The sequence below is a fragment of the Truncatella angustata genome (genome assembly GCF_020726525.1).
Source record: "Truncatella angustata strain MPI-SDFR-AT-0073 chromosome Unknown BKA67scaffold_2, whole genome shotgun sequence".
Taxonomy (NCBI): Eukaryota; Fungi; Ascomycota; class Sordariomycetes; order Amphisphaeriales; family Sporocadaceae; genus Truncatella; species Truncatella angustata.
In genome coordinates, this window is record NW_025763382.1 from 4,241,867 (window position 1) to 4,266,564 (window position 24,698).

At 50.6% G+C, this 24,698-nt stretch overlaps 8 protein-coding genes across 8 annotated transcripts; 3 read left to right on the plus strand and 5 right to left on the minus strand.

Moving 5' to 3' along the window:
• Positions 1-640: 640 nt before the first annotated feature.
• BKA67DRAFT_555422 (ATP10 protein-domain-containing protein) lies at positions 641-2,246 on the minus strand. The gene is made up of 2 exons (XM_046102078.1): positions 1,614-2,246; positions 641-1,389 (listed from the first exon to the last, which is right to left on the minus strand). Exons 1-2 carry the CDS (start codon positions 1,994-1,996, stop codon positions 738-740), a joined length of 1,035 nt encoding a protein of 344 aa, XP_045961724.1. The 5' UTR covers positions 1,997-2,246; the 3' UTR covers positions 641-737.
• Positions 2,247-2,661: 415 nt separating this feature from the next.
• BKA67DRAFT_590957 (2-oxoacid dehydrogenases acyltransferase-domain-containing protein) lies at positions 2,662-4,102 on the plus strand (the record flags this gene model as incomplete). The annotated part of the gene is made up of 2 exons (XM_046104651.1): positions 2,662-2,704; positions 2,772-4,102. 2 exons carry the CDS (start codon positions 2,662-2,664, stop codon positions 4,100-4,102), a joined length of 1,374 nt encoding a protein of 457 aa, XP_045961725.1.
• A 1,264-nt stretch (positions 4,103-5,366) lies between these two features.
• BKA67DRAFT_655760 (P-loop containing nucleoside triphosphate hydrolase protein) lies at positions 5,367-6,110 on the minus strand (the record flags this gene model as incomplete). The annotated part of the gene is made up of 2 exons (XM_046106820.1): positions 5,367-5,801; positions 5,853-6,110. 2 exons carry the CDS (start codon positions 6,108-6,110, stop codon positions 5,367-5,369), a joined length of 693 nt encoding a protein of 230 aa, XP_045961726.1.
• Positions 6,111-11,762: 5,652 nt separating this feature from the next.
• Positions 11,763-13,658, minus strand: BKA67DRAFT_590959 (uncharacterized protein; the record flags this gene model as incomplete). The annotated part of the gene is made up of 2 exons (XM_046104652.1): positions 11,763-12,964; positions 13,574-13,658. 2 exons carry the CDS (start codon positions 13,656-13,658, stop codon positions 11,763-11,765), a joined length of 1,287 nt encoding a protein of 428 aa, XP_045961727.1.
• A 659-nt stretch (positions 13,659-14,317) lies between these two features.
• On the minus strand, positions 14,318-15,089 carry BKA67DRAFT_532702 (ADP-ribosylation factor; the record flags this gene model as incomplete). Its single annotated transcript, XM_046099571.1, has 4 exons — positions 14,318-14,410; positions 14,467-14,532; positions 14,589-14,833; positions 14,942-15,089. 4 exons carry the CDS (start codon positions 15,087-15,089, stop codon positions 14,318-14,320), a joined length of 552 nt encoding a protein of 183 aa, XP_045961728.1.
• Positions 15,090-16,786: 1,697 nt separating this feature from the next.
• BKA67DRAFT_655762 (emp24/gp25L/p24 family/GOLD) lies at positions 16,787-17,538 on the plus strand (the record flags this gene model as incomplete). The annotated part of the gene is made up of 3 exons (XM_046106821.1): positions 16,787-16,984; positions 17,066-17,273; positions 17,333-17,538. 3 exons carry the CDS (start codon positions 16,787-16,789, stop codon positions 17,536-17,538), a joined length of 612 nt encoding a protein of 203 aa, XP_045961729.1.
• A 465-nt stretch (positions 17,539-18,003) lies between these two features.
• On the minus strand, positions 18,004-20,802 carry BKA67DRAFT_190215 (uncharacterized protein). Its single transcript, XM_046095347.1, has one exon. It carries the CDS (start codon positions 20,713-20,715, stop codon positions 18,205-18,207), a length of 2,511 nt encoding a protein of 836 aa, XP_045961730.1. The 5' UTR covers positions 20,716-20,802; the 3' UTR covers positions 18,004-18,204.
• Positions 20,803-22,874: 2,072 nt separating this feature from the next.
• BKA67DRAFT_190233 (uncharacterized protein) lies at positions 22,875-24,327 on the plus strand. Its single transcript, XM_046095348.1, has 2 exons — positions 22,875-23,253; positions 23,378-24,327. Exons 1-2 carry the CDS (start codon positions 23,237-23,239, stop codon positions 24,240-24,242), a joined length of 882 nt encoding a protein of 293 aa, XP_045961731.1. The 5' UTR covers positions 22,875-23,236; the 3' UTR covers positions 24,243-24,327.
• The last annotated feature ends 371 nt before the right edge of the window (positions 24,328-24,698 follow it).

The window sequence follows — 24,698 nt, forward strand, 5'->3', positions numbered from 1 at the left end:
CAGCACGGCCACGACTGTTTTTCGGAGCGAGACGATTGTTTGATTATATCTGGCGTTACGCTCTTGCGCTATCGATTTACAGCTTGTCTGGACTACACTTCTGCAGGGCGTTACGGATCTGGTCTTTATTTATTTTTTTTGTACTGGTATACCAACAAAGTCATGGAATGGAATGGAATGCATGTCACTGCCCGGCACGTTCTACGGGTGCATATACACAGCTTGTCGTTTTCATGCCCACAAAAGCCACGGAACACGATGCAAAGTTGTCCCTAGAATATTTCGAAAAGTGCAACTCCTGCATCTGACAATTACTCCAACCACCCAGCCGACCAAGATAAAACTATCCTGCTCATGAGAAACCCCCCCTTCCCCCCCCCCAAAAAAAAGCCATCCCATCAGTGAAAATATATCATCCTATGGCGTCAAGCAGGTCTTCACTGATATAAATTAAATCTACCTGGTGCCACATGCCTCGCTGCCCATCTGATCATCGTGACTATAGGGCTTTTCTGGGCAGTTTCAAAGCCGGACGAGAACCTGGAAGGGTCCGAAAGGCGAGATCATCTCGTGAGTGTTGCGAACACGACAGAAAAGGCATGGAAGGATACTAAGAGAGCAAGACTGCTTAAATTATGTGCGAAATCTTTTGCCAGGGTATGACTCTATATCTGAGTCGGGTATCATTCATGTTATACATATTAGAGGTTACACATATCTTCACATCAATCGTCTGCTCAGGCCGTCTGTGCAGCTGTCGCAGCAGGAGCTTTGGGCCTCTTCGGGCCCTTCTCCTCGTCCAATAATCTTTGCAGGCCCTTCACCAAGCCCGTGCGCTCATGATCCTCGGCGTAGCCGCTGCCAGCCCAGCGTATCCTGCATTCGCTATCCAAGAGATAGACATAGCCAACTTTGCTGTTCAGCATGCCGATGCCCTCTCTGACTTCTTCGGAAACGCCTCTCCGCACCACAAAGTACTTGTCCCAGTTCTCCTCTCCTACGGTCTTTCTGAGGTTGCCCATGAACAGCTTAATCAGGAAGGCCTTGAGTCTGTCTTCCTCAACATTGATGCGGACATGCTGGGCTTTGCCCTTGTTCGCATCCAGCAGACTCAGGAGCTCAGGGTTGCTTTCTGCGGAGGCGAAACTCTTCGCCTGACCTTCGGCCCATTGGCCACTAAATAGACTCACTACTGTGACCTTGCCTTGCATGACTGGCGTCGTGTCGCGAGGGGACCGGTCTGTTTTTAATAGCGTAGTTCCATGCATATTGGGGAACCAAAGAGACAGATCACCTTTGAAGGGTCTCGGTGGTGCGATGAATGTCTTGCCCTTGTGGAGTTCAAGATTCGACCAGTCACGGAAGTACGGTTTACGGAATTGGGTTTTTCTATAATGAGCAGCTGCACATTAGCTCCTTGTCCAGCCCACTTGAGGCAAGAAGAACGATGGGGGATGTGGAATCGAGTATCAGAGTTGCACAGAGTGCTCTTGTGTCTGTCGCCATCTGGAGGGTCTTAAGCTCCTCGGAAACACGGACCAATTGTTCTCATCATGGAAGTTGTGCGTTGGGATGTGTTGAATGGGGGAAGGGGTCGTTGCAGGATGACATACAGCTCTTCACGCCGGGCCAGATGCTTATCCCAGTTCACGAAATCGTCTCTTCTCTGCCTGATGGAGCGATTGTCAAGGCCAGTGTGCTGGCCCGGTTCTGGCGGATAGGGCATGCCTATGGGCCGCGGCAGCGGTACTGGTGTGAACTTTTCAACTCGCGGTCCGTAACCTCTGGGCGCATTTTCAAGCGGCGCTTCAGGGATGAACTTGCCAGGAGCTTCTGCGGGCGCTGCGGCGGGTGTGGCGACCTTCTTGAACGAAGGTTTCGTTGCAGCTTTCTGAGCTTGCTCTGCCAGCCGGTAAGACGTGCTAAAGGATCGCCGTTGGCAGAGGAGGCAGAGAAGCTGCGGTCTCCTACGGAAAGGCATCTTGAAGGCCTCCATGATGGGAAGGCTTGTATTAGTAGCGTATGGTACAGGGTGTGTTGTACAGTGTTTTGGTTCGTTTGTGGTTCTGATCTAGTACCCTCAAACTCTCACCAAAAGCTACCGCCAAAAAGTTTTCCAGGACAGCTCGGGTTTTTCCAAGGCGTCTTCTCCAATTTCTAGCCTATCGACTCCAAACTCCCGTCGACCCACTTGCTTACCCCTAATCGCTATCGCTACCCCTAATCGCTATCCCTCTGCCCTCATGGCTATCGTTATCAATCCTCAGCAGCTAGCGCTAGGTTGATCGATTGCATACTGTAGCGGTTCCCGGCGGCCTTCCCCAGATTTCGGCTTGTAGCGGTTATAGCGGGGGATTCCAGCGTCATACGGCCTTCCTCATGTAATCAGGCGGTTTGTGCCGTATCGTTTTGACCGCAGCATTCCTTATGCCGAAGCCGTTGAGAGTAAGAATTTCTCCTCGCCATGTAGTCTGATTGCTCGAGACATGCGGTGGAAATACACAGCCGGTGATTTATACATACGTTGAAATGTTTCTTCAGCCGAGTTCACGCGTCGTCCGCTCTCAATGGCGTCTATACAAGGGCCTGTCCCGCTCCCTCAACCAGGGAGCCCGGGGCGCTTACCGCATACCGAGACACGGATTCCACACAAGCCAGAGGATGCAAGTGGTGAAGCCGGTCCTACTCGCAGATATCGGTGAAGGTTGGTCACGACTGTGTAATTCTATGTTGCAATTGACGTATCACTTACACGCCCCACCACCTTGTAGGAATTGTCGAGTGCGAGATCATACAATGGTTCGTCGAGCCTGAGGCGCGGGTGGAAGAATTCTCTCCGTTGTGCGAGGTACAGAGCGACAAAGCCTCCGTCGAGATCACAAGTCGCTTTGCGGGTGTCGTCAAGAAGCTGCACTATGATGCGGGTGACATGGCCAAAGTCGGCAAGCCCTTCGTAGACATTGACATACAAGGAGACGCCAAAAAAGAAGACCTGGAGGCATTGACGGCGCCGGGGCCCTCGCAAGGCCAGGGGGGGTCATCAGAACCACTCAATACCGAGAGTCTGAGTAAGCCACCCGAGAGCCAAAAGATCGAGACTACCAGCTCGGAGGTGAATTTGGCCGCCGCAGGCGAGGCGGAAGCATCAAAGAAATCGAATGGCAAACATGCTTCTCTTGCTACGCCTGCAGTGAGGCACCTATTGAAAGAACTCGACGTGGATATCATGGACGTACAAGGCACGGGTAAAGATGGTCGTGTGCTAAAAGAGGATATATACAAATTCGTTGAAACCCGCAAGTCTGGCAGCACTGCCTCAGCGTCCCGGGCACCTTATTCAACGCAACCACCGGCAGAAACTGACACTGCCGCGCAGTCAGAAACAAGTGTCCAGCTCACAAATGTTCAAGCACAGATGTTCAAGGCCATGACACGCTCGCTCAATATTCCACACTTCCTATACACTGACGAGATCGACTTTTCCCAAATTCATGCGCTTCGGACCCGTCTCAACAAGGTCCTGGCGTCATCTCCTGAAGGCGACATAGCAAAACTTTCCTACCTCCCCTTTATCATCAAAGCCGTCTCGCTGGCGATATATCAGTACCCAGTCCTCAACGCGAGAGTGGACATCGACAGCACGACGCGAAAGCCGAGCCTCGTGCACCGAAGCCAGCACAACATCGGCATCGCCATGGACACACCGTCCGGGTTGCTGGTTCCGGTCATCAAGAACGTTGCGTCTCGAAACATCCTTTCCATTGCTTCGGAGCTCGCGCGGCTGCAGGCAGCAGCAAACGCCGGCAAGTTATTTCCGCAGGACCTCAGTGGCGGCACCATCACGGTGTCTAACATCGGCAACATCGGCGGCACCTATCTATCGCCCGTCATCGTGGAGAAGGAAGTCGCCATTCTGGGCGTCGGCAGGATCCGCACGGTGCCGGCCTTTGACGAGAACGACGAGGTGATCAAGAAGCAGGTTTGTAACTTCAGCTGGAGCGCCGATCACCGTGTCGTCGATGGCGCGACCATGGCGCGGGCCGCCGAGGTCGTGAGGAGGGTTGTAGAAGAACCAGACACCATGCTTATGCACCTGCGGTAGCCAGTTCTACCTTGCGCAATCGCTGGCAGCCAAGGGGCCCAGGTAATCCACATGAACAATTCTTGGTTGTGACTGTCTGCTTCACAACTTATGTCGGGACAAGCACCCGGTCGACTGCTGGATGGGTTCTTGGTGAGCAACCACGCAGATTCGCACACGTGTGGCTGCATGTGCATTGGAACGTGGGGATGTGATCCAATATCTGATGTGTCATACGGTAGACATAAATGATAGAATCCAGACAAGCCACACCAGGACTGTTACACACATGAAGTCGTTTAGCTGCTCCCCAGATATAATGAATGATACTGGCAATTACACATCATGTGGGGTCAGGACGTCGTACATATGTAGGCGGTGTCATGGAAATCCGGGGTTGTGCATGTATCCCTCGTGCTTGGCTAGAATATTACTGGTTTGTTCGGCGCAACAGATCATATCTGCAGCATCGCCTTATTTGCATCTCGCCAACGGGGGTGCAATTCCCATAATTCTGGGAACCTATCATCACCACGTTGACCTTGGAGTTTCTCTTGCCTACACCGGTCTCAAGTGCCGTCGAATAGGAAGAGACAGCCGGTCTTTAGTGCTGATGCAAGGAAACCTTTCTGGATTTGGGGACTGCGGGTAGCCAAATTGGGGAACGCGACATCTTCTTTCGTATGGTTCTATTTTCCTGTCAAATGTCTAGGCATGATGCGGTCTTCTCTCATTAAAGCCCAATATCTTGAACAGGCCAGTGAAGAATTCCGCCTGTCCGTGTAGTCCGTTGAAGATTATTGTAGGGATGTGTTGTATTGTATGTCTCTAAAATACTGCTGCAATATGGAAATGACCCCTTGTATTGGACACCAGTCCGTTCCACCTTCGCGTGAATGGCGAAGATGCCACTCATCTTCTATAACTCGAGAACCAGTGTTCCTGCCTTTATTTACCAATACTCACATAACGCCCTGCCCTGTGCACGTAATCGGTATTCGCATGCAATCGTCCATATTTGCTGAACGCCCCGACTCCACGATGAAAAAGAAATAAAATGAAATGTAGCAAACCCCCCCCCGACGACCTAAAATTTAAATGCCATAATCGCTAGAAATGCAAGTCCAATGACTCCAAGGACCATGAGTGATGCGATTTTACCAAAGAGCACAGCTGTCACCGCGGCGCATATAGTGATGCCCACTTCTTGAACAAGTGCAGATATTGGCCGGTCTGTGCTCTCAGGTGAAGCAGCCAGTATGAAACTTGTCATTAGTGATGCCGCCTAGGCTTGCTCCTCCATGGCCTGAAGAACTTTGCTGAGGGCCTCCTGTTGGACTTCGTGCTCACTTCCGCTTACATCGACACTGATGACATCGGTCTCCTCGGCAGTGGGGGGCTCGAGGATGGAGAATTGGCTGTGCACCATGTTTGCGCCCATGTAGTGGCCTTGTCTGGCACCGACGCGCTGCAGGAGCACCTCCTCTGGCGCATGTAGGTAAACAAAGTGCAGGACGACGTCGTGAGAGTAATAGGGTGCCACTCTAATGACATCGCGGTACTTGCGCTTGAGAGCTGAACATGTGAGCACTACACCGTCGGCACCATCCGCCAGCTTTCTGAGAGAGGCCTCGCGCAACTCGGTCAGCCAATCCCATCGATCCGAGTCTGTAAGTGGGATGCCGGCGGCCATTTTGTCAATGTTGGCTTTTGGGTGGTACTATAGTAGCCGATGAGCTAATGCGTGGGGAGAAGGTTGTATCTCTCTTACCTCATCGCCCTCCAAGTATGGGAATCCTAAGCTCTCCGAAAGATGCGCGGCGACTGTGCTCTTACCACAACCAGCAGGACCCGTCACTAGCCAGATGTGGTGATGTCTGGGTCCGGCGTTGCCCTTCTGCGCAGCAGTGACTGATACGTGTGGTGCATGCGTCATAGTAGCGTTGGTAATGGGCTTTGCACTCCGGCCAGCAGTCGTTGGCTTGTTCATCTTTGTCGGGCTCGAAACTGGGTTGTCGTATGAAAGCATTTTGGCTGTCTATTTATATGTACCAAAAGAAAGGAAGGAGGACCGCTGCCTGTCAAGAATGCCTGCGCGTTTTGCGGAATGAGACAGTGTAAGAGTGACTATGCGCAAGTGACGGGAGGGTCGCAAACTGTTGCAAAGCACGGTAGAGCGATGGTGAATTCCCAGGATGAGAAAAAAAAGCTGCGCCTATTGAATTTGCTATGGATATACAAGGATAACAAGATAGAAAGTTTGGCACAGCGTCAAGAAATTTGCAATCGCAAAACCAAGGACAAACACTCAAAGCTGGAAGGCGCGGCCCATGACGGTTTTATGCCTGATGTCAGAGCCTTGCAATAGGCTATTGGGGCAATTGACAAATGGGTCCCGGGTGAATGCCCCGTGGTGAGCGTGATGAGGTAAAAAATTTGCCGATTTAAATAGAGTGCAAGGACACCCACCCTAGACTAGTTTTCCAGTTATTCCAGGTGCCCGGCTGGAAGCTTTGCTTTTCGCGGGTTGAACTTTGATCCTGAAGCCCAATGTCGTGCCCTCAAACGTCGAAGAGGGCAAGTCTCAGGGGTCGGGGAGCCAATTAGGAGCCGTTGAAGGACTTCTGACGGCTCGGTCCACAAGACTGAGGGGATGGACGATGGACGATGGATGATGACACCGGGTCAGGTACAAGGGGGCACCTTTCTCTCAAGGAAACACCACCGATGCACACGCCTCGAGAACAAGGAGAACCGGCTAATATACGGGGTCAAAGCAACAACTCGAGCATTACAGCCACACTAATAGAGGTTCTGTAGCCATCCCTCAGATAGCCTTCTAGCATCAGTAGAGTCCTTTAATTGCAACTACATACTTACACTATAGTGTGCAACGCTCATTCGACACTGAGTACTGTGTACAATGCCCAACTGGTCGACTTGACCTAGAAAAGGATAGAGACGTGACATGTTCGGACTGCCTCAACTTAGCGAGTTCGTGTAAGCTGAAATCAGCGGATGTCGGATTCCTTGCTGTGGATCGCGAACCGTCAGGGCGGGTGGGCCCTGTAACTCAGCAAATAGTCTTGGGGCTTTTAGTTTGAACTAGTACTCCTGTATGGGGAAGTGGGATGTAAGTGACATCGACGATTCATGGCTGGACACGAGCGCGACACCTTGCGGCGTTTTGCTTCTCTGAGAAACAGACTGGTCTCCATGCAAAGTGCAGTATGTATATGGGTTGCAATGACAACGTATCCGCGTGTGGCGGAACATGGTAGAAGGAACAAATCGCAACCGGAAAAGCGTATAGTAGCTGCACTCCGTAGTGTGTAGAGAAATGATGAAATTGCGGCGTGGGGGGCAGAGGACAATGTGTGGAGTCTCGACCGAGTGATCCGCAGATGAGCGACTTCGAACCTTCGTTCATTGTTTCCATTTGGTTGGTAGAATGTGGAGTCAAACGTGGTGTGTGGGTTTCTCCCACGGGCAAGAAAATTGGAATGGGAGAAAAAAGGGGAAATTCTGACGTGATGGGGGTGCCGGACAGATTGCAACCATGTTCGTACGAATATTGGCCCGTATACTCTTACAACGCTCACCAGGACGGCGCTCATAGTAATTCGAGTACAGAACAAGGACCAGCCTGAATGATTCAGAGGATCATATCCTCAAGACAGGATTGAACGCATAAAATCGCTTCGACTAATGAACATGTTTTACCATTCCTCGGATAAATTGGTAATACTTTGGCCGTGGTAATAGCCGTGACGAAATCTGGAGTGGAATGAAACCGGAAAATTGTTCACCAGCAGCTTTTTCTGTGCCATGGAGGCTTCATCAGCGCTCCTGTGTCGGACAAATAGTGTAGATGCACCATTCTAGTGGCCACGCAAGTACAGTCCGCGTGGTCACTCGCTGTCACTTTATTTAGCCCTATAGGGTCTACTTGCAGTATGCACGAGCATCAGCTTCACGATATCATCTTGCTCATGCGCCATCAGTTCGTTGTGTGACTTCCAGAATCTGCTGCATTATAGCAAGGGATCGGTTGCGACGTAACAGACGCTTAGATAGTGGGCGCTGCACACCGCAACATGATCACGAGGGCATCTGGGTTTTTTTTTCTTCCTTTCTCTTCTCGCCATAGTTTCGGCACGGTTCGGATTGCATTCCGGGCCCTACAGGCGGAACCCACTAACGTGCGTCCGGTAACAACACCGTTGTAGGTAATTAATGTCACGATAATCACATCGGCACAACTGTGCTCCCCGATAGGACAATAACGAAACAGGCAGGACACTCCAGCTATTCACCGCTCATCTCTTGAGCATGATACACGGGAGTGACAAATGGCCGTAAAAAGCAATGTCCAAGAGCATACTCGAGGCCGGGCTTTGCATCCACATGGGTCTACTGCTCATAGCGTGCTATTCAGAAGAAAGTGCTTACAGTCCCACAGCACGACAGATACATGGGGCAATTAGATGCGAGTATCACAACCAAACAGTCGATGTGTGCAAGAAAATGTTATATGCACGCACTGAAAAAGTTAGGCACATCATTCTTATGGCGGCCTTTTCTATTCAGCTGCAAAGCTGAAACACGATCTTTGGGGCGAAAAGCCCCCGAAGTCGAAGCTCAAACAGGTGCCAATCGCCGATTTGGCCTTCAAATACTCAAAGCTCATTGCACAACCCCTACATGGGTTAATGCTCCGAGAAGCGCTCTTCAGTATTTTTTATATAATTCCCATCTATAAGTACAACAACAATTTTCTGCGCACGAGATGAGGAGAGATGCGAGATGCGAGCACATATTGGATTAGACAAGATGATTTATGCTCTAACGCCTGATCAATAACGACTGACTCGTACTCACTGATCAAACTACCGATTGTCGAGCTGGGGCACAAGGCTTGTAAGAACGTCATCATCAAGCATTGTCATGGTTTTCGAGTCAAGTACACACACGAAGCTCATACACCTCAACGTGACGTGGTGAACCGCCACGAGCACTCGAATACAGCATCATAGGGCCTCGTCTGCTAGTTGATAAGCTTGTATGCTTTGGTCACGCCGCACACTTCTCGGGCTTACAGCTAATAACCACACTGGCTGAAGAGTCAATCGGCTCCCGCACTGCTGAGCCCAACCAACCAGAGACATCGGTTGTTGTCTTCATGGAATTTGCCTGAGATCTTTGGAATAGTTCAGTCCCAACTTACTTGTAAATTGTCCAGGACCACGAACACTAGTTCTACATATTTTGCAACCTGGTGAGCTAGGAGATAATACTAAGTATTGTTTTGTAGAGTGCAACAGGTCATATCTGCAGCGTCACACTGTTATATATCAGTATCCCCTGACCCCCCTAACTGACAATCACATTTGTTAGATCCTTGCCTAACATGTACCCGCCCTCGAGTTGTGAAGTCTCACCCAGATGCTGATGTTTTTGGATTACATTCGCCAAGTAAATTTCTAACGAAAAGCTTGCTTTGACCATGTGTGCAATTCGTTGGATAATATGACACTGGTTATATAGGACCAGGTGAAGGTTATCCAGAGACCTTCAGTTATAAAGTTGCTGTCACAGCCCACCAGCCTTGTTGTCGGTGTTCGACCGTACACGTGCTTGGGGGTGAGTGGATGGTTGGAAATGAGATGTTGAGGAATTCTAAAAGCTAGCCAAGAAGTGAGGGCAAAATACCGAGTTAATAGAGACAATTTTATGTATTGTATTTCCCACGCGAATCTCCAACGGCTATATGTGAGTGTATGTACAATCCCTCAATATCTCATTTCCAACCATCCACTCACCCCTGAGCATATGATCACAGGTCATTTTGTTGGCGAAACAGTGGTATGCAACTGGGCTTACGACCTTGTCTCAATGAATATTAGAAACCCATCCTGGGTAATAGTACAAACTTCCTGCTAGAAGTCGTTCTGGCCAATAGATGGTTCCTTCTTCTTGGGAGCAACATTTACATTGTGACAAGAGACTAGACTGGCATATATAATATTATTCTTTCGCGATATCATTGTTCGAAAGGCTTTCGTCCTTCTTAAATTACTAGCGAGTAATATGTTGACAATCATAACAGAGTTTGAATTGGAATAGGAGACCAGGGGACCATCAAATGGTCCTATTGACATTGAATATCCACAAAGTGTGAATCTTGATTTAAGTTCAAGTATGTCTTACTTTCCTTGAAAGGGAAGATGCGCAAAACATGCAAGAGCGATACTGTTCAAAGCCAGCCATTTCTCTTGTCCTGTGACAATCACCCAGATAATGAGGTGGCAACCATAGTCCTACGAGTCTGTCAACCATCTAGTTAGCGTGGCTGCATCCAAGACTGCGGAAATCCTGGTGTACTGTCTTCCCTGTCCTTCTTCTTCTTCGCCGTTTGGAAACAAAGAGCTCAATTCGGTGTAAAGAAAGTCGCACCCTCATCCTAGACTTGATTGGTGGAGCATACCAGCAGCTGATAATAACAGCCAAGGGGCGAGAGTCTCTCTCCTGTGCTGTTGTAGGTCTCTCCCAACTTTGGAACGCAGCCATTGCTAATATAATCACTCATTCGAGTGCTTTTATAGTCTTTTGTCTCCTAGACGTTAAACAGTACTGTTTATATCGCCTATACAACCACTGCATTTACATGATCAAGTGAAATGGGGGCCTTCGATCTTTACTGCAATAACCGGATGAGCAGGATACATATATTACAGGTCAACATAGACGAACTATCTAAGTTGCTACAGAAGTAGGCATAGGCGCAAGCCCACCACTTCCTCTTTCAAAGGATGCGGTCCTAGAACTCTCTAGCGAATTCATTACTAAAGCTCCTGATTGTACAAAAAAGGTCAAAGATGGATACGCAGTAAATAATCTGGATAGGCGTCCACTGAAAAACCAAAGCTTGTGGACCTGAGTTGTAGTCGGGTGCAAAGTACTCCGGCATAAAAAGAAACCCCCTTCCCCCCAGAAGAAACAAAAAACTGAAAGTCGTCGTGGAGATACCTTACGAAATCGCACGCCCAACTTGTACAAGGACGAAGAAAAAAGGAGGTTGGCTGAGGGAGGGCGGCTCAGCCAGGAGATAAGGATATTCAGATAATGGTACTGATTCTTAGGAGAGCAGAAAACCACTACGCCACTGTGACCTGTGGCTTCGTGGAGTGTTAACAACTTCCGTTTTGTTTGGCCTTAAGTAGGCTTCTCTTCGGAATGCCAAACCTTAAGATACTGCCTTGGGTGAGCGAGCAAGATTTCGCCTGATATGGTTCATGTTTTCCTGGCGCGGTGGTCTTGGCGCTCCAGGGGTTACGAGGTCGGAGCATTGGTGCCTCAAATGTTTGTGTAGAGTAGAGGTTATCAGGATGTACGCCCTGAGCCTCGCATAGATCGGGTCACGGTTGGTTGCATAGAGGACTCCTGGCAGAACAGAGTCTATACAGGCTCCAAGGATCGGACCCGGGGAGAACTTCAGGGAATATTGATCCGACACGATTGTTTATTTCCAATCCATATCCGATTAGGCATACTGTAATATTTTGAACCCTATGTTGAGTAACATACATTTCCTAACGCCGTATTCACCCCCAAGTACTTGTTGAAGGATATCGCTATTTTAAGTTAATTCGCAAAATGCTTTCGCCATCCGAGGAACACCTCACGCGGGAGCAGTGCCCTTCCAGTACTTGCTAGGCACAAAAGGCATCTTTGATACGACGGCCTTCCTCTCTCTGCCCCTGACCTTCACCTTGACCTCGGTTCCGCTCTTGTGCAGTCCGTCCTTGATGTATCCCATGGCGATGTTCTTGCCCAGGGTCGGGCTCGGGCACCCGCTCGTGATGACACCGATCTTGTTTCCCTCCCCATCCACAATCTCGGCACCCTCTCTTGCGGGCGCGCCTTCAACCACTAGTCCGACTCTCCGCCGCTCCACACCACTTCCGCCCTTGCTCTTGGGGGTAAGCTGCGGGATGATGACCTCGGCGCCGTGGAAGGCATCAGGCGATCTGCGATCCTTGCCGATGACCCAGCTCAGCGCCGCCTCGACAGGTGTTGTCGTGTCATCCAGATCATGACCGTAGAGACACATGCCGGCCTCCAACCTCAGACTATCCCTAGCTCCTAGACCGGCAAGCTGCAGCTTGCTGGGCCCTGCGCTCTCGAGCAGCGCCTCCGTGACGGCCACGGTGTCGTCGGGATGAATCGAGATCTCGAAGCCGTCCTCGCCCGTGTAGCCGCCCCTGCTCACCAGGACAGGATTGCTCAGCTCGCGGCCGCGGACCCTGAGCATGACGAAGCGGGACTGCCCAAAGTACAGCTCCTTCAGCTTGGCATCCTCAGGAACCAGCACAACAGACGCCAGGATCTCCTCGGACAGCGGCCCCTGCAGGGCAATCAGACCCCAGCCGTCGAGGACCTCGTGCTCGATCTTCCCGCCGCCGTCTTTCTCCCACTTGCTCAGCTGCTCGTTCAGGTATCCGAGATCCTTGTCGCGGCACGCCGCGTTGGTGACGACGTAGAACAGGCCCTCGTCGAGCTTCGTCACGATCGTGTCGTCGACGATGCCTCCGGTGCCGGGCCACAGCAGTGTCGACAGCGTACTCTGGTGCTTGGGCAAGCTCTTGAGCGAGGCCGGGGTGATCTTTTGTAGGAAATCGGTGGCGCCCGGCCCAGAGAACCGGTGCTGCACCATGTGGCCAACGTCGAAAAGTGAGGCGTGGGAGCGGGTAAAGTGGTGCGAGGCCGAGACGGACAGCGAGGAGTACTGCACGGGCATATGGAACCCGCCAAACGGAACCATCTTGGCGCCGTGGGCGACGTGAAGGTCGTAGAGGGCTGTCTTGCTCAAGGATTCATTTGCTTCGGGGGGCGAAGAGGCGTACTGCCTCTTCTGGATCTGTTGTAGGCCATTGGGGTGGGCAACGGCATGGATAAGCTGTCGTTGTGTGGCAAGAGGAGCTTGAGTGCTGCTTGTTGAGAGAGCTCGGGATAGCTGAATAAGACCCTGCGATCGTGGGGCTGGAAGCGTGGATGTGACCTTGCGGCCCCTGATGAAAGCTCTGGACAGCTTCATTCTGCTCAATTGGTTGTTCCAACTGCTTATAAAATGCCAAGTCGTAGCGATGTTCAATTGAAAAAAAGTGTGTAAAGTGAATCCTACAAGAGACAAAGCTGATTCGGCATGTGGTATTGGCCCAAGGCCGATAGTTACCGTCGATCACACCGATAGCGGGGGTGGAGCTCCGAAATGTTGATAGAATGTCACGAGAATGACAATGGAACGATTAGCGGACACTTGGCTCATAGAGCAATGTAACCAGTATTTATTTCGTTATCAACCCGGACTGATAACATTCCAGGTAAGTACGTGAGCCCGGACAGACAGTATTGATCACCATGGCCGGGATGCCGGTCAATAATCACATGAGACGCCGGTTCTGTTGTATTGCCTCCATGCGTGTTGGTTACCTTTATGCTTTATCCAACCAGCACCCATCTTAGGGTCGTTTACGCCAAAAGGTTCCAACGACCTGGGAGAAACCTGCAGGGACATGCTTGTTCGTGATGAATAGAGTTGGCGTTATGCTTTAGAGATACATATTCAAACGTGGCTCTTGAAACACCCCAGAGCCAGAAACTTAATAGGGGTCTTTGTGTAGTGTGTAGGGTAGTGTATACCAATCAGCCTCGTCGTGACGAATTTGCAGCATTTCTGATACCCGCTACTGGGCTGGGACACGAGAGACATGATACGTATATCGCAAGAAGAGGATATTTTGCAGAAAGCAGCTCAACAGATTTTCAACGACGAACATGCATGAAAGAGCATCTATTGAACCGCAAGCACGCCCACCCCCACACATGCAATAAGAACCCAAGCAGGAAAAAAAAAGTTACTCTTTTGCTTTCCATAAGATTTAAATCGTACAAATTCCCATCCTGTACGCCCTCCTCTCCCCCGTTCCAAAACCAAACACGATGCAGACCAGGAGAGCTTGCTTTGCCGAGTGAGCGGATTCACGTGGGAAAACCCACTAGAGAGAGGGAAGACTGTGGGGTATGGAGAAAGATGGATTCGTGATTTATGGACTATAACGTTGCTCCATAGGACAAGATTGCCAGATGCAACCAACCTTTGAAGCCAAGAGGAAAACCCGGGACGCGTATCGGGGGATATTTGGCGGACGTCTACTACTACTGTTTGCTGCACCTTTACGAGTGTCCGGCCTTGCGGAGGGTGGTGGCGAGCCACTCGAGACCCTCGTACAGACCATCTCCGGAAGTAGCGCAAGTAGATTGGATGTACTGTTGGCAGCGTTAGCGATCAAAGGCTTGTTAAAATGCCGGGAAAGGGGGCTTACCCAGGCACGCTGTCTCAAGCTGTGGAGGCCGAGCTTGTCGGTAATCTCAGCAGCGTTCATGGCGTTCTATGTTATCGTCAGTATGAGATGATTGAAAAAATTCAGGGGCGGTAACGACATACGGGCAAATCTTGCTTGTTGGCAAAGACCAGGAGAATGGCATCCCGGAGCTCATCCTCGTTGAGCATGCGCTGCAATTCCTCGCGGGCCTCGATGATACGGTCGCGATCGTTGCTGTCAACAACGAAGATGATACCCTGGGTGTTCTGGAAGTAGTGTCTCCAGAGAGGACGGATCTTGTCTTGACCGCCGACATCCCATACGGTGAACTGGATGTTCTTGTACTCGACAGTCTCGACGTTGAAACCTGTTGGGGAGGGAGGGAGCGGTTAGCCTGATATGATATATCGAGAACGAGGGGGCAACCGGAGAGATGCGAACTCGGTCTAGGCGGGCTGCAAAGACTGCGACATACCAATGGTGGGGATGGTCGTGACGATTTCACCGAGCTTGAGCTTGTAGAGGATGGTGGTCTTTCCGGCAGCGTCGAGACCGACCATCAGAATTCTCATCTCCTTCTTCCCCCATAGCTTGTCGAACAACTTGGAGATTGAGAGACCCATGATTGCGACTTTGGTGTGGATGCGCGACTAGGTGGTGTTTTGATTTATTAGGCTCGGGTGAGAGCGGGCGTCTATTATCTGGTAGAGAAAGACTAATGTTAGTCTTGGGTGGTTGAGATAGCGATTCGTCGATGGGTGAGACGAGAGAGAAAGAATGGGGTGGTTTTTTTTATTGTTCCCGCGATGATTGAGGGGCAAGAATGACGAGTTGTCCTGGGTTAAAATGAACGTGGTGCTGCTTGTAAATTTATGTGGTAACAAGCAGCGCAGGCAGCGGATTTTAGCTCAGGACAGATAACGTGAGTCTGCTGGAGCGCACTGGTGTTCCCCAAGATCTCGAACGTCTTGGAGTGCGTTGCTAGGCTGCCGCAGAAACAAGATGGCGTATACTGACGCGGTATTTGAGAAGAGGATACAGTATGTAGCAGTCAACAGCGACCGTTGTGGTTGGGAAGTGGGCCGGATGTCAAGAAGGCTGAATCGGGTGAAATTGAGGACACAGAGAGACACCAGACACGGACACAGACAGTTCGAAGAAAGGGTGGCACGCGCGCCTGCCTCTCTGCTCTCTGTCTTTTTGCAATTGCGGCCAAGGGGAAAGGAGATGAGGCATAAAACTTACTACCTGGCGACGTTGACAATGAGACCTGCTCTTGACGAAGAGAAGAGGTCTATTGATATGCGATGCGTCGTCTCGTCGAAAGGGGGTTGTGAGTTGTTGTCGGTGAAGACTGGATAGTGGAAGTCCAAGTCAGCCAGATAATGGATAGCAGCAGCAGCAGCAGCAGCAGCAGCAGCAGTAGCAGTAGCCGTGGCAGCTGGGAGCAGAGTGGGAGTGGGAGTCGGAGGCTGGGTGCTGGTGCAAGGGTGTGCAAAGCTTGTGCTTGTGCTTTCGCTTTCGTCTTTCGTCGAGCCTGGCAGTGGCGCGTGCTTTTTGGGGCCGGATCCAGTTAAAGGTTACTATGTACAGTATGTATGTATGCATGTATGGACGGATAGAGGTCAGAGAAAAGGCCACAAGGCAATTCAGTGGCCAGTGGCCAGTCACCATTCTGATAGACGATCCCTGGATTCGTAAATTGTGGGTTTTCTTTTGGGCAGTGGATAGCGTCTCTTGCACTTGATTCAATCATTCCATGCCCTAGACTGTAGTCCAGGTAGTGGCAAGTGGGCTCTCAATCTGGGTGACTTGCAGGTCTGTCAGTGGCTGGAAGCGCACGATCCAGCGGCGCCCGGCGCCCCCTGGTGCCAAGTTTCGGCCACCCCCTGGTCGTTGGTTGCCCACAACAGACAGAGGGAAGTGTGATGTGTACTCGGTCGATACGAAGTGGCCCCTTTCCTGATGGCACAAGATAGGGGACGTCTTCCAGCAGCTGCCAGGCATTTAGTGGAAGCTCTACGGATCCGTTACCCCCTCCACAGCCGCGAGCTCCAAGCAGTTCCAGGCTTGCCAAGGTATTCCACAGGTACCCCCACCCCAGGTCTCTGCGCTAGAGCCAGCCGAAGCGTTGTCTGGAGCCTCAAAGGCTACTCTAGGCTGGAGGTCACTGCATTCGACTGCAAAGTGTCAACTCGAAGCATTTTGAAAGCTCGTGAGCGCGATTGCGATTGACAAAAACGTCATTTCCTTTCCACCCGGCCATTTCTTCTCACACAGCCGCTTCTCCACCACCTCTTTGGCTTCTTCCGTATTCATTATGCAGTTTCTTTCGTCGGCAGCACTGCTGCTGTCTGCCGCCCTATTCCAAGCTGTCCTCGGTCACAATATTCAGCTTCCTGCTCATGGCCGCGAGTGTTTTCACGAGCAGCTCCGTCCCGATGATACCATGACGGTCACTTTCCAGGTTGGCGACAGGGAGTTCGGCAGTGCTGGAAACTTGGACGTCGACTTCTGGGTACGTTGGGGCGCACCCACCAATTATGTAGTCAATAAGTCCGAGGGAGCAAGCAGTGAGCTTACATGTGTGCTGCAATAGATCACGGCGCCCAACGGCCAGTACGAGACCTTCCAGAAGAGTGTGTCTAATGGCGATTACTCCTTCGACGCCAAACACGACGGCAAGTACACCTACTGCTTCGGCAACGAGCACTGGGGCGCGAACAGCAAGGAGGTTTCCTTCAATGTCCACGGTATTGTCTACGTTGCTGAGCACGAGGCGGACAAAGACCCCCTCGAGACTGAAGGTGAGATGACCGCCCATACAATCTTCATGTGCCCAACAAGTCACTGACCTCTGCTCCAGTCCGCCATCTTTCCGATCTCCTCCAAGCTGTCAAGGACGAGCAGTCCTACATTGTACTCCGCGAGCGCACCCACCGAAACACTGCCGAGAGCACCAACAGCCGAGTTAAATGGTGGAACCTCTTCATTGTCGGTGTCGTCATTGGCGAATCTGTTTTCCAGGTCTGGTGGTTAAAGAGATTCTTTGAGGTCAAGCGTGTTGTCTAAACACCCCGGGGTTGGTTTCCGCGCCACCAGTTAAGCAGCGAATTGGGCAAGAAGAGAGTATTATTACAACACCCACTCACCTGCGACCGTGGATTTTTGATGTCTGAGCAAGCGCTCGGGCAATGTACGAGCCTGGGTGTACATTACGTGTAGGACCCAAAAGAATGAATTCAACGTTTTGACGTCAATAGCCTTCTGCATGCTTGAATCGGCTCTGCAACTCCAACCTCGCACCTGCTTCCAGTTGTATGCGACAGCCGTCATTGAAAAATCAAGTATCAGTATTGGTGATATACTGCTGAGTTTTTGTTAGCCATGAATCTCTGTTGTAGGGCTACACCGTGTACTGTCTGCTTACGACGCTGGAAGGAGCTCGATTACAGGCACTTTGGAAAGCAATGTTCATTCTCATAGACGGTAGGTACTTCTCAGACATTGCAATTTGGTATCACATATATACAAAAATGAAGGTTGAAATATTCAAACCATGTGCCCTACAAACACATCTCTTTATACGCCAGATATATGTAAACAGTCCTGAAAAAAACAACAGTAAATATGGACCGTACGCCTCATCAGATCATCCGACCTTTATGTGCACAAATCCTCAAGATCATGCTATGTGACAGTTACCATCAGATTCGTATTCTCACAAGACCTCTATCCTTATGCAGCAGGATCACTCTCTGGGACCTCGGCCGCCTCGTGCTCTTCTTCAACCGGCAGATCCACATTCTTAATGGGATGCAGCAACATGGGTGGCAGGCACATACGGCCTTCACCACCACGAAGAAGGCTGACGGTCGAAGCGTTCTTGGTCTTGTCCTCGGTGAGCTCAAACTCCTCACCACCGTCGTTGTTGACCTTGAGTCCCAGCCAGCGACGGTACAGGTTGGGAGCGAAGCCAGAGTCGTAAAACCATGTGAATCCGCGGAGATTGTGCTCACGGTCGCCAAAGACGGAGGTACGGGAACCGCCTGAGGCGCCATTCTTGCCGTTGTTCAAAGTCTGCGCGACCACCGCTGTCGGCCATTCCCTGTCAACATAGAGTGGGTGCGGGGCGAAGACTGCCTTGTAGCCGTGCTGGAGGGCCACAGTCGCAGGCCACATTTCCGGGAATGCAAATTGCTTCTTAAATGCTGTCATGCGATGCATGGTCAGAAGTAGGCGGCGGGACATGCGAGAGGCTGTGATGATTTGTGCTCGTCGTGGCGGTTTCTCGTGGGTCGTATTGTAGCCCGTGATATCATCGGCCAGTCCCCAGGTTGTGCCTTCCGGATCAAACATGGGGTTGAAGGCAATATACTCGGCCTCTTCTCCAACGCCCCATGCATACTTGTCCTTCTCATAGGTTGTATCTGGCTTGGGGTCGTTCTCTGTTTCGAACCAATCATTTTCCTCGACCGGTCGCTCAGGACCCCAAATGATCTTGTCGCCACGAGGTGCGGATTGTGCTTTGGGCTTGTCCTTTTGGTTTATGCCTTTCCAGATGTTGTCGGCGCCAGCAGTGCCCATCTCGGCTTGAACACGAGCCATCTGCCTAAAGTCGTCCCAGGTTCCATGAACTGAAGGCAGGTAAAACCGTGCATTGCGTTCCCATAGACCTTTTCTGGGCTGCTCTTTGGCCCAGTTTTCAATCTTGGTGAAAAAGTCGTAGTAGTGACCCGTGTAACGAATGTCCATTTCCCACTGCCAGAAATAATCGTACTCGGGATGCTGATAGGCGAAGCATTGCATTGCCATGGCTAGGCCACGATATACACCATGAACGGGCAAATCAGGACCGCGAGCGAACAAATCGTAAATACCCTGGTAAAGAGCAAGCATTTGGGTTTCCGTCCAAAATGTGACAAGCCCTTGAAATTCCCGGGGAATCACGTCACGGATCCGCTGCTCGTAAATGGCATGGTCTGCCCAGATGGGATGTGCAGCGTCGTTCCTCACCTGTACGAGAAGGTGAATATCGTATCGACCGCCAGAAGCAAGAGACAACTCAGTGATGAGCGAACGCAGGTTCATGAGATCCTCCTCTTGGAAGAAGTACTCGTCCCAGCAGCGGATAACGACAGCGGTTCGCGGTGATTTAGTTGTAACTTCCTTGCTGCCGGCCTTGGTAGTGGTCACATCTTCTGCTGCAATGGCCTCAGAGAGCATGTCCCGCGCCACAAGCGTAGCATTGGTGGTCTTGTCGTCTACGAAGAAGCCACGAGGCGTGGGTGTCCGGTCAGGCAGGGCTTCGTACCGGTTGGCATTTGATCGGTAACAGCGACGCTGTGCATCAGCCCAATCCATGTTTCTCCAGTCGACTTGATGAACTGTTGACCATGTTTGCTCGGAGCCCTCCTTTTCGCCGTGTTCGCCAACACCAAGACCGCCAGTCCTTTGTGAGTAGCCAAGCCCATAAGGGCCATATCTTCCATAACGTTCGTAGCAAATATCCTCGTTGATTCCAAATATATCGTACGAACCAACAACTGCCTCCGGAAACCCACTAGGACGCCCCTCGTAGTAACGGATCGGGGGTACCCGCACCTTGTTGTCGGCGTCCAAAAAACATTCGCTGATCTTCTCAGGTGTGGTCTGGAAAATGCTCTTTGGGTGCTTCAAGAACTCCTTGCTTTCGGGGATGGCGCGCTTGTGGAGACTAGAATCCTCTGTGAAGTTGATGAAAGAGAGCTTATCAAGAGGAAGCTCATCCTCGGCGCGGGGGTATTCTGCGACATTGTTTTGGATGGACACGAGGTTTCTGATGCCGCCGTAGTACCTGGTGAGGAAGGGATACGACTCCCACACTGGAGGGGCCGATGGGGCTTTGTATACGCCACCCTCTCGTATCCTCCTATTTTCGTTCTGGCTTGCGCGAACCAACGTGAAGATGAACAGCAGTATTGTCGATACCAGGGCTATGCATAGATATCGAACCACTTTGTTGGGTAGCCGATAGCCTATGGACCTTCCCGTTCTCCTGGTAAGAGAAAGTGGCCTCTTGATCATGGGGGTCGCTGCAGACGATAGTAGACCGGTCGTATGCCTGGACGCATTTGTACTTGGTGAGGACTCTACTGAATAGTCCTCGTAGTCGGAATCGTCGTAAGAGTCGTTTGAGTCGCGCTCTTTGGCAACCTTTTCGTACACGGGGAGCCTCGACTGCCGTTCGTCGCGGGAGAAAACACCCATTTTTGAAGATGTGCGTTGGAGCCTTTCATGACAAGTCAGCTGGGTGCTCACCTGTTGCAAGCCAAGTTTTGTTTGTTGTCAATGGATACCTACACCGAACCACCCGAATATATTATGCTCAATCAATAACTAAACCAAAACCAGCCCCATGGGCAGTCAAAAAATGAAAGGAATCACGACGCCTCCAATCGCGATTTTCGTCGGTCTCAGGATCACCAAGTTTAAGCTTGTTTTGTTGCGGGTGCAGCACGTGCAACGAGTCAGTGTATTATGTAGTGATCGTGCTCCGTAAGCTGCTACGTCAACAGTCGACGCTTTAACGTTCCTTAGCCGTTGTTGTTGCCGTTGCCGGGTGCGGAAAGAGAGTGCGACTCTTAAACTGCCAAAGCGAGAGAATTTTTCTTCCTTTCTTAGTATTTCAGGTAATCATACGGCGTGTTGCAGGAGTTTGGTTTCCTTCGAGAGCGATGGCTTCCAGCCAGTATTCTCCGTGTGTCCCTTGTCAATCTAACAAGCGCATGAATCGACTGAGCTGCCTTGTTTAGGACGGTCTCCATCATCTTGCCCCTTTGGTATCCCTGTCGAAGGAGGAGCCAGGTTTAGCTCTCCACCAACACTTGCGTCCACTCACGGCCGAGAATTGGGCGGGCTAGATCTTCGTGGCACCTGGATGGGAGTTGCCAGGAGCAACCACCTCCAAAGGCAACAGCAGTCTTCTATTTGTGCCTGTCAGACCGCAGACCGCAGACCGCAGACCGCAGACTGCAGACTGTACAGAGTAGACTGCAGACTGGTCACATCTTAGTAGTGTGGATTCCGTCCACGCTTCGGGTGTCACAGTCTTACACCGGCATCAATTGGATTGGATTCGTTCGCTTTCCGCCCAATTGCATTTTCCAGTATCACAGCAGGCTGGCAACGGCTCAACCACATCTCTGGCCGTGCCTTTTGCTATTCCCTCGCACTTTATCGCGCTGCATATGCATCGCAGCCTTCTGGTTCCCGACAGTAGTTCCACGCCAAGTTCATCGGCACTGTTCGAGGTCACCATACGACCTCCATGGGAGATCTGTGTGCCACAGGAACTACTACGAATTTGGCACCTACATTCTTCTGCCTGGCGCGACTACGCCAAGTTAAGCCCGACATATCTGGGCCTGTTTCAACATGACCACAAACCGACCATCAAACTGTTGTGTCGGCGCCATCGGTTTGCCATCTCGCAGAGCTGCATAGGCTCGAAAACGTGATGACCATATGCTCTTGGAATAGTACATAGCCGGACGTGGTTTGACATGACTTCGCAAGCTTTATGATTCAACTGACAAAGATGTTACGTCTTATCACACAATTATCACAGTCCATAAATTTCGAAGATATACTACAAGGTACCCATTACATGGACGGCCAGCAAGCGCCGCCAAGCGTCCGTATGTTGTCGACATGGACAGATACACAGGGAATCGCAAGTTCTTGCAGTTCCGATGCTTTCCACCAGGATGCCCTACTGTCCTGCGTCTGCAAGCCGGAGCAGTCACCGACGACTCGCGTGACAGCAACAAGGTCATGTGTGACCTTACACCGTACTTTGGTACTGTCGTGGCTTGCTCAATATGAACCGAAGCCGGGGTCTTTTCGCCGAATAAGAAACAAGGACGCATGCAGCTTGCCAGTAAGTTCATGTCAAGGTTTCCCGATATCACCAGACCATGCTGACCATGTCAGGGTGCGCCTGGCTAACTAAGTATGTGAAGACAGCTGTCAGGCACGGCTGCAGTAGAATATTGATAACACATCCAGTGGGGCGACTGCAACTATATACTATGTACGCCGCTTAAGCACTGCGAGCCTTACTGGATTGAGACAAGCCCAACCCGGCAGAGAAGGTTAGCAACCCGGGGGTTTGGCATTGACAAATTACATCACACTGCGGTAATCTCAAAGTTTTGTCTGGTCATCCGATATGCGCTTTCTCCATGGCCTGTCAGAAATTTGAACGATCGAGATATGACTGTTATCTAACATTGTGCAGTTGTTTCCTTTCAATCACGAATTGAAATCAATCGTGTTGTCCAGGGCAATTGGGCCAGCTTCAGATTGGCTGATTCCGTCAAGGGCTCAAGGAGGAAAGCCTAGCAGCAATAGCGCCAACACGACTGAGAGCAACCAGCCTGGATCAGTCATTCTGGCACATCAACAATTCTGACGTTGGACCTCAGAACATTTCCATGCTGTCACTGTCGTACAATAGGTCAAATGCATCCCAAGTTCAAGTGGGCACCGGTTATCGGTGATGGATACCTGCCTGGCTGTTTCGGTTGCACCCGACCACTCAGAGTTGCTATACGGATTGGCATGCAAGGTTAGTATTCAGCTAGCCGCGGAGTCACACCACGAGGACAAACCGACGTCAACCCACGATCAGACACGTTCCAGCTCTCAGGATTTCTGTCCTCAAATATCCTCATGGACCCCTCAGCTGCCTGCTGTTTGAAAAAAACCCATATCCATACCTAACCAAATGCTTTTAGGCTTAAGGTTTGCTCATCTCCACTCCTCTTCATCCGTCTTACTCCCTCCACGCTGGACACCTATACATATCACCAATCTCTATATCCAACGTTATCATGTCTGTCTCTGAACTACAGACTGAGTCTAGTAGCTCGACCTCAATGATCGACGACGGCTACAGCAATGAAGGAAATGCAATGCAAAGAGCCATCAGGCAGGACCCAATGTCTATAACTCTTGATGGCCCGGCTATTTTCACGCTTGCTACATCTCTCGCACTAAGTGTGCATTTCTTTCAACCCTCACTTATTGCCTTGGTTACTGCTGTCGCCCCAATTCTCCTCTACATCCGAAATGATTTCCACAATTATCTCAAGCTAGGTCCTGGTGGGACACCAGCAACCTTTCAAGGCTATCTCAAGATCAACTGGCTGAGGCTATGGACTCTGAAAGATCCGCTTGAACCCCCCGAACCTGATGCAAGCAGCTATCCATCGGCAGGAATCTTGAGCAAGAACCCTCTCCCTCTTCGATGTGGTCCACGGCCAACAGTGGTGGGCATTGCACCTCAACGACAGATTGACCAGCAAGGACCTAGAGAATGCTACCTGGCGCTACGAGAGATCCTGGAAAACCATGGCAAGAAGCACGACGACGTTATTGGTCTCGGCACTTCATGCTTCGAGAAGCACGGTCTAGGTCTATTCGCACGACATCCTGTCAATTACACTTGTGCAGGGGAGATATGCCATGTACACAATTCAGACCAGTCGATGCATATGACTCTGCACCCAGATGATGTGAGGGAGGTATTACTCAAGGGCTGGGGTCAAAGGCATCCACTTGCGTGTAGGGGCAGGTGGTTCAAGATGCCCGTACCAAGACAGTTTGTCATGATCTATTCTCCAAGGACTATGGACGAGGTCAAGATCGTGTGCAAAATCATCGAAGCTGCAGGTTGGTGGTGCATGGCAAAGGACCAACACATCAATACGTTTGGAAATGCTGATAACTGAATTTTTTGATGCTCAAGCATGCTGTCATGAGAAGCGTTGAGATGTCTGTCTCCTGAATTCAAAAGCAAGATACCAATTCAATTACAGGGAAAATTCCATCATGTAGCACCATTTTGGTTTGACTTGAACAAATAGCTCAATATCGATATCGGAAGCTACAAGCCTAAAAATCATATCAATGACAACCTTACAATTTTTGCATATTGCGATGACCAGTGATGTTCTTGTCTCACGTAACGGCGTCTACTTGCGTACTCATAAACGATCGGCTGCAGTATCTAAGAGACTGCTTTTCAATGTCCCTAGGGAAAATGTGTTTTTAGTTGTCCTTAGCAAAGATTGAAGAAAAATTCCCTCATTACATGGCCCATTTTTACATAACAGCATTGAAGACTGAAATAAGTAGTGCCTCTAAATATGCCCAGGTTTCTATGGTCGTATATGTTTGACTACTGA